The 12,666-nt window shown below is 42.4% G+C and overlaps 1 protein-coding gene and 1 pseudogene across 2 annotated transcripts in view; one reads left to right on the forward strand and one right to left on the reverse strand.

The window, feature by feature from the left end:
• Positions 1 to 12,317, forward strand: part of PAPSS2 (3'-phosphoadenosine 5'-phosphosulfate synthase 2) — a 93,176-nt gene extending 80,859 nt beyond the window's left edge. For both annotated transcript variants that reach the window (XM_040254692.1, XM_040254693.1), the window contains 4 exons: positions 6,387 to 6,522; positions 9,406 to 9,674; positions 11,068 to 11,297; positions 11,848 to 12,317. In XM_040254692.1, the coding sequence (XP_040110626.1) occupies positions 6,387 to 6,522; positions 9,406 to 9,674; positions 11,068 to 11,297; positions 11,848 to 11,989 (777 nt within the window). In that variant the 3' untranslated portion in view covers positions 11,990 to 12,317. The remainder of the gene's footprint in view (positions 1 to 6,386; positions 6,523 to 9,405; positions 9,675 to 11,067; positions 11,298 to 11,847) is intronic.
• On the reverse strand, positions 3,748 to 3,865 carry LOC120874021 (annotated as a pseudogene).
• Positions 12,318 to 12,666: the final 349 nt, after the last annotated feature.

The raw sequence follows: 12,666 nt of genomic DNA on the forward strand, positions 1-12,666 counted from the left end.
ATCCCAACATCCTACTTTATTCCTCCCCCTTTGGTAACCATGTTTGCTTTCTATGTGTATAAGTCTGTTTCAAAAGTAACTTCACTTGTATCATTTTTTAAAGATTCCACATATAAGTGATATATTTGTCTTTCTCTTACTTCACTTACTACAATAATCTCTAGGTTGGTCCGTGTTGCTGCACATGGGTCGTTTCACTGTTAATGACTGAGCAATATTCCACTGTACATATATACCACATTGGATGTCATTCTTGCTTCTTTCTTCTCCCTTGTCCATTCAATCACCAGTCCTAACAATTCTGCTTCCAAAGTATTGCTTGAAGTTGTTCACTTCTCTTCTGTTCCAACTTGAGCCAGGACACTGAATTTCTTCCCTGTCTCCTGCCCTACTCCCCTCAAATCTCTTCTCCATTCTTCAGCTGGAGCAACTGTTCAAGCTTTATATGGAACTCACACAGAGATATAACTCATCTTACTGCTCATCACTTCCACCGCTGAAAACGCTCTTTCATTCGCTCTCAGCTGGTCACTGTAGCGCCTCTCTCATGCTTTCGCATATGCTAGTCCCCCAGCCCGGGACACTGTTCCTTCCATTCCTTCCTCCTCACTGCGTCACACCTTCCGACCCTTCGCTGCTCCTTTCCTTCTTGTGTGCACACCCCTGCTTCCTCTCGAGGTTGTTTCTGCCTCCTCTCCCTCACCTTGCCCTCTTGTTCTCCATAGCTTTCTTGGCTCTCATCTGAGTGCTTGGGCTCCTCCTCTTAACCTTTATACATCCCTGCTGCCTGTGACTCTGAGCTCAGTTCCTCCTTCACTGTTTCACTAGACTCCCTTAAAGCTTATTCTTTATACCCCTGTGTGTCCAGTTCTAAAGACTATCTAACTGTGGTCCTACACCTTTGGTAGGAGGCTTGGAAAGAAGTGGGGACTTGTGGGCCAGAAAGTCCTTGGAAATGGGGCAGAGCCACTGGACCTCCCTTCCTAATAGCTGGACCACAGTTCTGGGATCACCTTTGAGAGGGATGCCCTTTGTCCTTTCTGATCCAAGATATACCTAAAGCTTGGTTTCAGCATCTCTCTCCGTATATATTTTTAGGCTGGGTGGTGAATTAAACAGGTGGTGAATTAAACACACTATCACTAATAGAACAATGTAGGGTGGACCCCTGGTGTCCAGAATGAGTTACTGCATGTCCAAGGATTTGAGGTCTCTCAAAATTTTATTTGTAGTTTAAGCAATGAGGAGAAAGTAAATGTATAGGTTTGGGTATTTGACAATATTCTTAAGTCATTTTCCTGAGCATGGAATTTAGGAGGTGGGCCATGAAAAAACAACCAAATCCCTTGCAATAACCCTTTCTCTACTCAGGGTTTCTCAACCACAGCACTATTAACCATGGGGCTGGGTAGTTCTTTGTTGTGGGGCTGTCCTGTTCCACATAGGATATTTAGTAGCATTCTTGGCCTCTACACACTGGAGGCCAACAGCACACTCTTCCCCACTCCAGCTGTGATGATCAAAATTCTCTTCAGATATTGACTGATGTCCCCGGTAGAGGCAAAATCGCCCTCTGCTGAGAACCATGGATGGCTCTATAGTCTCCCATTCCCTGAAGAGCTATGAAATGCAAGTCATTGTAAACTTTAACATCTGACCATGACAGAATATTGAACCAGCGTGCACCATCACCACCTCCATGTCTTCTGGCTGGGTGTTAAAAATTAATCAGCTTTCTCTCCCTTTTTCTTGCCTCTCTCTTTTCTGCTAACAATACAGGCTGACCACACTATCTTTGGATGGTGCAAAAGGCAAGTCTGGAATCTGATCAGGAGAATGGTTGCATAACTATGATGTGGTTGAGGAGTAAGACCTTCCATAACGTTTGTCTTCATGACTGATGAGAGACACCTGCTCTCAGGTGTGATGTATTGCATTGCAGCATCATATGGAACATACTTAGTTCAGTTCAGTCGATCAGTTGTGTCTGACTCTTTGTGATCCCATGGACTATAGCACTCCAGGCTTCCCTGTCCATCACCAACTCCCAGTGTTTACTCAAACTCATGTCCATGAGTCGATGATGGCATCCAACCAACTCATCCTCTGTTGTCCCCTTCTCCTCCTGCCTTCAATCTTTCCTAGAATCACAGTCTTTTCCGGTGAGTCAGTTCTTCGTATCAGGTGGCCAAAGTTTTGGAATTTCAGCTTCAGCATCAGTCCTTCCAATGAATACTCAGGACTGATTTCCTTTAGGATAGACTGGTTGGATCTCCTTGCAGTCCAAGGGACTCTCAAGAGTCTTCTCCAACACCACAGTTCAAAAGCATCAATTCTTCAGTGCTCAGCTTTCTTGATAGTCCAACTCTCACATCCATACATGACTATTGGAAAAAACTTAGCTTCGACTAGATGGACCTTAGTTGGCAAAGTAATGTCTCTGCTTTTTAATATGCTATCTAGGTTGGTCATAGCTTTTCTTCCAAGGAGTAAGTGTCTTTTATATTTCATGGCCACAGTCACCATCTGTAGTGATTTTGGAGCCCCCCAAAATAAAAGATCAATGCAAATAAATACAGGAAAACAAGAATGGGAAAGAGTAGAGATCTCTTCAAGAAAATTAAAGATACCAAGGGAACATTTCATGCAAAGATGGGCACAATACAGGACAGAAATGGTATGGACCTAACAGAAGCAGAAATTAAGAAGAGGTGGCAAGAATACACAGAAGAACTACACACAAAAAATCTTCATGACCCAGATAATCATGTGGGCCTTAGAAAGCATCACTATGAACAGAGCTAGTGGAGGTGATGGGATTCCAGTTGAGCTATTTCAAATCCTAAAAGATGATGGTATGAAAGTGCTACACTCAGTATGTCAGCAAATTTGGAAAACTCAGCAGAGGCCACCAGACAGGAAAAGGTCAGTTTTCATTCCAATCCCAAAGAAAGGTAATGCTAAAGAATGTTCAAACTACTGTACAATTGCACTCATCTCACACGCTAGTCAAGTGATGCTCAAAATTCTCCAAGCCAGGCTTCAACGTGAACTTCCAGATGTTCAAGCTGAATTTAGAAAAGGCGGAGGTACCAGAGATCAAATTGCCAGCATCCATCGGATCATCAAAAAAGCAAGAGAGTTCCAGAAAAACATCTACTTCTGCTTTATTGACCTCGCCAAAGCCTTTGACTGTGTGGATCACAACAAACTTGAAAATTCTTAAAGAGGTGGGAATACCAGACCACCTTACCTGCCTCCTGAGAAATCTGTATGCAGGTCAGGAAGCAACAGTTAGAACTGGACATGGAACAGCAGACTGGTTCCAAATCGGGAAAGGAGTACGTCAAGGCTGTATATTGTCACCCTGCTTATTTAACTTATATGCATAGTACATCATGTGAAATCCCAGGCTGAATGAAGCACAAGCTGGAATCAAGGTAGCTGGGAGAAATACCAATAATCTCAGATATGCAGATGACACCACCCTTATGGAAGAAAGCAAAGAAGAATTAAAGAGCCTCTTGATGAAAGTGACAAAGGAGAGTGAAAAAGTTGGCTTAAAAGTCAACATTCAGAAAACAAAGATGATGGCATCCAGTTCCATCACTTCCTGGCAAATAGATGGGGAAACAGTGGAACATATTTAAGTTCATGGGAAAAACAAAGGTTGTCATGTCATTCTGTTTTCAGGTTAATTGAGATATGATGAACATATAACAATGTATAAGTTTAAGGTGTACAATGTAAAAACCACGGTTAGATGCCACAAAGTAGATGGCAAGGCATTACCCGTATGTGTGCTGGCAGGCCTGGGGCCGCTTCCATCTTTGTCAAGGAAAGTGCTCACCCTCTCATCAGACACTGTCATGGTTTCCTTTTTCATTACTTGGCCATTCTTCATACCACGCTCACACCTAATATTTGTGGAATCCAGGATGAGAATGAGCTGAAGCCCAGTATCATATTTAAAAGTTACTTATCTAAAAAAATAAATAAGTTAGTTACGTAATAAATTTAAATAAAATGTTTTATCTTTCTCCTTTGACAGTATGCCTTGGTCACACTCTGGAAGGCCGGGCTCCACTTTAGACTTATTGGTTCTGCATCAGGATAAGGGAGTGTGTGGATAGTTGGCTCTTCGTCTGCAGCCACCCCGTCCTCTTCCAGTGCTTGGCCTTGCTACATGCCACGAGGACCCTCTGGGCCTGCTCGTGGGCACCCCGGGCGGAATGTCCCGGGTACACAGATGATGGTCTAGAGAGTAAAATACAGATCTCAGGCGGGGCTGCTCACAAGAGGTTCCTTGTCCTGACACAAGGGGCGCAGTTGAAGAGGACCAGAGTCGGGCCATCTAAAGTATGGGACAGTGCACAGGTAGTTCTTTCCAAAAGTCTCCTTGTTCTGTTCCTCACCCACCCTTTCCTGAAGTCACTTTTTCAACTGAGACTGGGTATTGAAAAGTGAGAATATTGATAGTAACTTTAGAGAAAACGTCAATGAAAAATGTTTTGTTATCAATCATCTATTTATGTACCATCCATCTATTTTGGGCTTCCCCGGTGGCTCATTAGCCAAGGATCCGCCTCCCAGTGCAGGAGACGCAGGGGACACAGATTTGATCTGGGTCAGGAAGATTCCCTGGTGGAAATGGCAACCCGCTCCTGTATTCTTGCCTGGAAAATCCTATGGACAGAAGGGCCTGGCGGGCTACACACAGGCTATGGGGTCGCAAGAGTCAAATATAACTTATAGAGACTAAACGACAATTCAGTAGTGTTAATTCACCTTGTGAAACAGAGCTCCAAAACATTTTTCCTCTTGAAAATCTGAAACTCTGTACCTGTTAAATAACAAGTCTCCTTTCCTCTCCCCAGCCCCTGGTATCAACTGTTCTATTTTCTATGAATTCGACTACTTTAGATACTTCATGTAAGTGGAAAAATACAGTATTTATCCTTTTGTGCATTGCTTTTTCACTTAGCTTAATGTCCTCAAGTTCCATCCATGTTATAACCTGTGACAGGATTTCCTTCGTTATGAAGGCTGAATAATATTCCATCGTATGCACGACATTCATGTTCATCGTCGGTTCATCTTTCAAGAGAGATCTGGGTTGCATCCAGCTTTTAGCTATTTGTGCATAGCACTACTATGATTATGGGTGTGCACATCTCTGTGAGACATTGCTCTTAACTCTTTTGGGTATATATCCAGAAATGGGATTATCGGATCATGTTTCAGCTGCATTTTTTATTTTTTGAAGAAACTCCATACTGATGCACCATTTTATAATCTCACCAACAGTACAGGAGGGAGTTCTCCACATCCTTGCCCACCCTTCTTATTTTCTGTTTGTATTTCTCCAATAACTAGTGATGTTGGACATCTTTTCATATCTCTGTTGGCCATCTGTACATCATATTTGGATAAATTTCTGTTGAAGTTCTTTGCTGATTTTTAAATTTGGTTCTTTAATTTTTTATGTCAATGAAGAATATCCACAATGATAGAAAAAGGCTATTCAAGTACTCTTCCCTTTTCCAACCACCTACCTGAAGTTGAATTTTCTTTACCTGTTTCAGTCAAAATAACATATTACCATGGAATAAGTGAAAAAGTAGATATGAGAATCCAGCTGCCTTCTATTTAGTCAGATAATGAAGAGATTTGCAAACATGTAAAACAATGCTACTTTTCACTTATATTCTTGGAAAGTATTATTTTTCACCAAAAACTAAAATGTTTATGTTAATATTTAATGACTTTACTATTGTTAGTTTTAGGTCAATAAATATTTTTAAGGACTCTCAGTTTGTTTAAAATTAATTTTATTTTTGGCCGTGCTGGGTCTTCATTGCTGTGTGCAGGCTTTTCTCTAGTTGCAGCAAGCAGGGGCTATTCTCTAGGTGCAGTGCCAGGCTTCTCATTGCAGTGGCTTCTCTTGTTGTGGAGAACAGGCTCTAGGGCTCAATAGTTGTGCCTCATTTGCTCCAGAGCACAGATGCTCGCACAGCCTTAGTTGCTCCAGGGCATGTGGGATCTTCCCGGATCAAGGATGGAACCCTGTCTCCTGCCTTGGTAGGTGGATTCTTTACCACTGGGCTACCAGGGAAGCCCTAAGGGTTCTCACTTTTAATCTCTAAAATAGAAAATAATGATAGATACAATCAGTGTTAAAAAAAAAAAGCTCTTGTTTATCCTCAATAATTTTTAAGAGTAAAGGATTTGAGAAATCAAAAAGTTTGATATATACTGTGCTAGAAATGTTGAAGAACTGAAAGCAGTTAGTTCAAGTAGCCCAAGATTGGTTCAGAAGAAGAAACTTTCTGAGATAAAATAGAAAACAATATGTATCACTAAGAATTTTAATAAATTCTATCTAGATGGTGATGGAAAGTGGGGATTGGCTGGTTGGTGGTGACCTTCAGGTGCTGGAAAGAATACAGTGGAATGATGGGTTGGACCAATACCGCCTGACACCTCTGGAGCTCAAACAGAAGTGTAAAGAAATGGATGCTGGTATGTAGGCTGACTCCTGAGTTTGTTAATGCTCCTAATCATCCTCTGCTTACAGAATTAAGGATATCAGGAAACATGTTTACAGGTTTGAAAAGTTGAAAACCTTCATCGTCTATTGATATGTCTCAGTTCAGTTCAGTTGCTCAGTCGTGTCTGACTCTTTGCTACCCCATGAATAGCAGCTCACCAGGCTTCCCTGTCCATCACCAACTCCTGGAGTTCACCCAAACTCATGTCCATCGAGTCGGTGATGCCATCCAGCCATCTCACCCTCTGTTGTCACCTTCTCCTCCTGCCCCCAATCCCTCCCAGCATCAGAGTCTTTCCCAGTGAGTCAACTCTTCACATGAGGTGGCCCAAGTATTGGAGTTTCAGCTTCAGCATCAGTCCTTCCAATGAACACCCAGGACTGATCTCCTTTAGGATGGACTGGTTGGATCTCCTTGCAGTCCAAGGGACTCTCAAGAGTCTTCTCCAACACCACAGTTCAAAAGCATGAATTATTCAGTGCTCAGCTTTCTTCACAGTCCAACTCTCACGTTCATACATGACTACTGGAAAAACCATAGCCTTGACTAGATGGACCTTTGTTGGCTAAGTAATGTCTCTGCTTTTTAATATGCTATCTAGGTTAGTCATAACTTTTCTTCCAAGGAGTAAGCGTCTTTTAATTTCATAGTTGCAGTCACCATCTGCAGTGATTTTGGAGCCCCCCAAAATAAACTCTGACACTGTTCCCACTATTTCCCCACTATTTCCCATGAAATGATGGGACCAGATGCCATGATCTTCGTTTTCTGAATGTTGATCTTTAAGCCAACTTTTTCACTCTCCTCTTTCCCTTTCATCAAGAGGCTCTTTAGTTCTTCACTTTCTGCCATAAGGGTGGTGTCATCTGCATATCTGAGCTTATTGATATTTATCCCAGCAATCTTGATTCCAGCTGTGGTTCTTCCAGCCGAGCATTTCTCATGATGTACTCTGCATATAAGTTAAATAAGCAGGGTGACAATATACAGCCTTGACGTACTCCTTTTCCTATTTGGAACCAGTCTGTTGTTCCATGTCCAGTTCTAACGGTTGCTTCCTGACCTGCATATAGGTTTCTCGAGGCAGGTCAGGTGGTCTGGTATTCCCGTCTCTTTCAGAATTTTCCACAGTTTATTGTGATCCACACAGGAAATCACAAAGCTTAAAGCTTCCAATCATAAAGATATGGAAAGCTTATAAAGTTGAACTACTGTAATATTATGCAGCTATTTAAAAAATATACACTGAGACAGAAAGATACCCAAAGTGTATTTGTAAAGGGAAAAAGCAAATTTCAGAACAGTATGTATAGAATAATCTCGGAAAACAAAGTAAAATGGGATAATTGCTTTTAAAACCCAAACCTACTTCTGTGTGTAGAAGTGGAAATGTCTGGCAACATGTGAACTAACCTGCAGCTACCTCTAGGGATAACGTGGAGCCAAGGGGAAGGGAAGATTTTCACTTTACATATTTTGAGAAAGAGAAAAAGTAATGACAAGATGATAGATGATTTTTATATTCTATTATTTTGGGCTTTTCTGTATTTCCTAAGTTTTCTATAATGGATATACATTAATCCATTTCATAACCAAAAGAAAAATTAAGCCTGCCAGGACTTCATCACTAAGTGGAGTAGTTTTGAAGATTTTCGTAAAGTGAAGAAGTGTTTTTATATCTTTAAGTTGTTAAGATTTTGCAGATTCCAGAAAATGTTCCTCATCAATATTCGCACCCTAGGAAAATGAGGCTGGAGCAGGGCACAAGGGGACGGATCAATACCAGCCCCTGCCTGAACTGCGGTTTGTAAGAAAGGTCTTGGCAACTATGTTCATTTCTGAGTCAGGCTCTCCCTTTAGGGCTTCCTACCTGTGTCCTATCCCTGTCTCAGAAGTCTGGTACTGGTACCTATGGAGTAACACCCCTAAAGAACCAGGTGGTTTTCTACCTCGTTCTTAAAAGCAAGCGGATATACTCACATTCGTTTTTTTTAATGGCTGAGTAATATTCCATTATATATAGGTACCACATCTTCTTTAGCCATCCATCAGTCAGTGGACGTCTAGGTTGCTGCCACGTCCTGGCTATTGTAAAGAGTGCTGCTATGAAAATTGGGGTACATGTGTCTTTTCGATTATGGTTTTTCTCGGGGTATGTGCCAAGCAGTGGAGTTGCTGGGTCATATATGGTAGCTTTATTCCTAGTTTTTTAAGGAATCTCCATACCGTTCCCCATAATAGCTGTACCAGTTTACATTCCCACCAACAGTGTAGCAGGGTTCCCTTTTCCCCACATCCTCTCCAGGGTTTTAGTCAGTTCTAGTGAGGTGGATGAACCTAGAGCCCAGCTATACAGAGTGAAGTCAGAAAAACAAATATAGTATATTAATGCATATATATGGAATCTAGAAAATGGTATCAATGAACCTATTTGCAGGAAAGGAATGGATGGATATGTGGATGTAGAGAATGAACTTGAGGACACAGTAGAGGAAGGAGAAAGTGGGGTGAATGGAGAAAGTAGCATCAACATATATATATACGATCAGGTGTAAGACGGATGGCTGGTGAGAAGTTGCTGTGTGGAACAGGGAGCCCAGTCTGGCCCTCTGATGGACCTGGAGGGATGGGTCGGGGGGGGGGTGAATATATGTATAATTATGATTGATTTTGTTGGTGCACGGCAGAAACCAACACAACGGTGTAAAAATTTTTTGAAAATTTAAATTAAAGAAATAGAAGAAAAAGCTAGTGGATGTAACAAGTACACTGAACAGCACACACAGCTGCGTCGTCTTCTGCTCTTGAAGGCGTGGCATGTCTTTGACCTTGGTGCTCTGCTCTCACACCCCAGATGCGGTGTTTGCGTTCCAGTTGCGCAATCCCGTGCACAATGGCCATGCTCTGCTGATGCAGGACACCCACCGCCAGCTCCTGGAGAGAGGCTACAAGCACCCGGTCCTGCTGCTCCACCCCCTGGGTGGCTGGACCAAAGATGATGACGTGCCCCTGGACTGGCGGATGAAACAGCACGCAGCTGTGCTGGAAGAAGAGGTTCTCGATCCCAAGTCAACCATTGTTGCCATCTTCCCATCTCCCATGTTATATGCTGGCCCCACAGAGGTGAGCAGTTCCCTGAGCTGGGCTCTGGGACTCACGAGTGCAGGGTCAAGTCTCACTTAGAAAAGCAAGAGCGCTTCTGGGATTCTTCTTTATGAGCAGATTCTGACGTCTTTTGGTCTCTTTTCTTTATCTGACCTGATTATGTTTCCATATAGTATTTGTGGGGCTTCCCTGGTGGCTCAGAGTCTGCCTGCAATGCAGGAGACCCATGTTCCTGGGTCAGGAAGATCCCCTGGAGAAGGGAATGGTAATCCCCTACAGTATTCTTGCCTGGAGAATTCCATGGACAGAAGAGCCTGGCAGGCTACAGTCCATGGGGTTGCAAAGTCAGACACAACTGAGCCACCAACACTTTTCACTTTTCATTTGTGAAAACACTAGCAACACCAAATCAAACCTATCATATACTGCCTTTGAGACTCTGAAAGTTGGTATGTGATCGAGGTAGATAATACAGCTTACCTGGGTTATGGGGCAAGATGTATCTAGCCTAATATTTCAGAAGTCACCACTTACTTTTAAGAGATTCACCATGCTCAGTGAGCTACATTAGAAGAGAGAGGGTATCTTTAAAAGCTTAATGTCTCCCTTTCATCATAACACATTGGGCCTGTCAAATAGACTTTCTTTGTCACACAGCACCACCCGTGTAGTGGATATGAACAAGTTTGTGGTAAGAATGATGGATTGAAAAGGTCCTAACACTTTGGAATGCTCCAAGGTGAGTTTAATGAATTGTCTTCAACCAGATGAAATTTCTGGGCCCCTAGCTCTCTTCCCTATCCTCTTTATTTCTATCTGAGCTTGAAAGGGCAACTTGTTTTGAAATCCTGTGTTGAAATGGAATCAGTGTGTACATATGAATGTTAATTAGCTCATTACTGGCAGTTACATGGAATTCCATGGTAAGAGATTGGAGTTTGTAATTTCCCTTAAACTGTGATTTATTTTGAATAGGGAGGAACTGAAAAGTAAAATTCACATAGTTCTGTGGAACAGTAAGATCTGGGTGTTCATCGTCTGTTAGTCTGGAGAGATTACGAACTATAACCTCAGGTTCTGAGGGAAGGTTCTTATCTTTAAAGCTCCTATGTTAATTGCTCAGTCATGTCTGACCCTTTGTGACCCCATGGACTGTATGTAGCCTGTCAGTCTCCAGTTTCCATGGAATTCTCTAGGCAAGAATACTGGAGTGGGTTGCCATTTCCTTTTCCAAAAACTCCTATATTCTTCCCAGTAGGACAATACAGATGAGCTAAGAGCAGCCTTGGACACCTCACTGACTTTCTCACAGTTATTAGTTGACCCACAGAATAAAGGGATGTCTCCATAAACTGGGGCCCAAAGGATTGGCCAGTGATGGTCAGCATGTCCTTGATGTGATATTTCCTAGGTCCAGTGGCACTGCAGGGCCCGGATGGTTGCAGGGGCCAATTTCTACATTGTGGGCCGGGACCCTGCAGGAATGCCCCATCCTGAGACCAAGAAAGACCTGTATGAACCCACTCACGGGGGCAAGGTCTTGACCATGGCCCCTGGCCTCACATCTGTGGAGATCATTCCATTCCGAGTGGCTGCCTACAACACAGCCAAGAAGGCCATGGACTTCTATGATCCAGAAAGGTAGGTTTTCCGAGGAAAATTCTTTAATCAACATTTGTACGACTGGGATGATGAGAGAGAGTTTTGGGAGAGCTCCTAGCTGGAGTGACAGTCCCTTGTAAACTCAGACCTGGTCTTGCACATTCTTTGTCCCCCAAAGATGTAGCACATCTTGTGGTAGACGGTCCTTAAGTATTTCCTTTCCAACACACATTCCTTGGGCACACTTTGAGTGCCTGGCACATTACATGAAAGGGTTGTATATGCAGAAAAAGATTTCATGTGTTAATAGAGCACTCAACCCTGCTCAGAGCTCCCCAGGTAGTCAGAGCTACCGAAGACATGCCCCATGGACTGAGAGGCGCAGTGAGCGCTGACTGCAGAGCTGCTACGATTTCCGGGTCTTCTGCAAGGTCCTTTACCGAAGATTTACTGAACTGCTTAACTTAGAAAGATGCAGCATTTTACAGAAAGAAAAAAATGTAGTCTCAGAACCCATAACATCCTCCTGGGGTCTTTGAGATAGATGTTATTTACCTATGCTGAGTTCTTTGTTGCTACCCTGTGACAGGCACAACGAATTCGACTTCATCTCAGGAACTCGTATGAGGAAGCTGGCCCGGGAAGGCGAAAATCCCCCAGATGGCTTCATGGCCCCCAAAGCATGGAAAGTCCTAACAGATTATTATGCGTCCCTGGAGAAGAACAACTAAATGCCCTTCAGAGCCCTTTTTGCTCTTTGATTTCTTTTTCTATTTTTGTGATTACTTTTCAATGATTGATTTTATTTAGTTTATATATATGTATATATACCACACACACATGTGTATGTATGTGTGTGTGGTATATATATAGTATATACAGTAAAACTGAAGACCAAACTTTAGCAGGTAAAAGAAATATTGTTATCATTTCAGAATGAAATTACTTTTCTACTGCATCTGAGCAGTAGCTCCTATATTTCTTAAAGCTTTGACCATGTGTCTACTTGCCAAAAAGTAAAGCATATTTTCCAGCTGAAGTCTTGCCAACTTGCACTCTCCCATGTTATATACCAGTAGAAGAAACCAGATGGGCAGCTTTCTATATAGCTGTCAAAGAAAAAGAAAAAAAATAAGAAAATCTCACCCTAAATGAGGGGTTGCTCACGTCAAGATTCTCCTTTGTCTCCCTCATGCCCAAATCCAGCCTTAATGCTCAGGCTCTTCTGTGCTGATGTATGACCCGACTGGAGAAACCCAATGAGTGAAAATGTGAAGTTAAGTCTCAGAGAGATATGCAATCTAGTTCTGCCACAAAAATTACATTGTCTAAGAAGTCCTTTTTCTGTGAATAATAGAACTCCAGTTAAATGGTGACTTTTAATTAAATGGTGACTTTTAATTAAATA

Source organism: Oryx dammah, unplaced genomic scaffold, assembly GCF_014754425.2.
Source record: "Oryx dammah isolate SB20612 unplaced genomic scaffold, SCBI_Odam_1.1 HiC_scaffold_14, whole genome shotgun sequence".
Lineage (NCBI taxonomy): Eukaryota > Metazoa > Chordata > Mammalia > Artiodactyla > Bovidae > Oryx > Oryx dammah.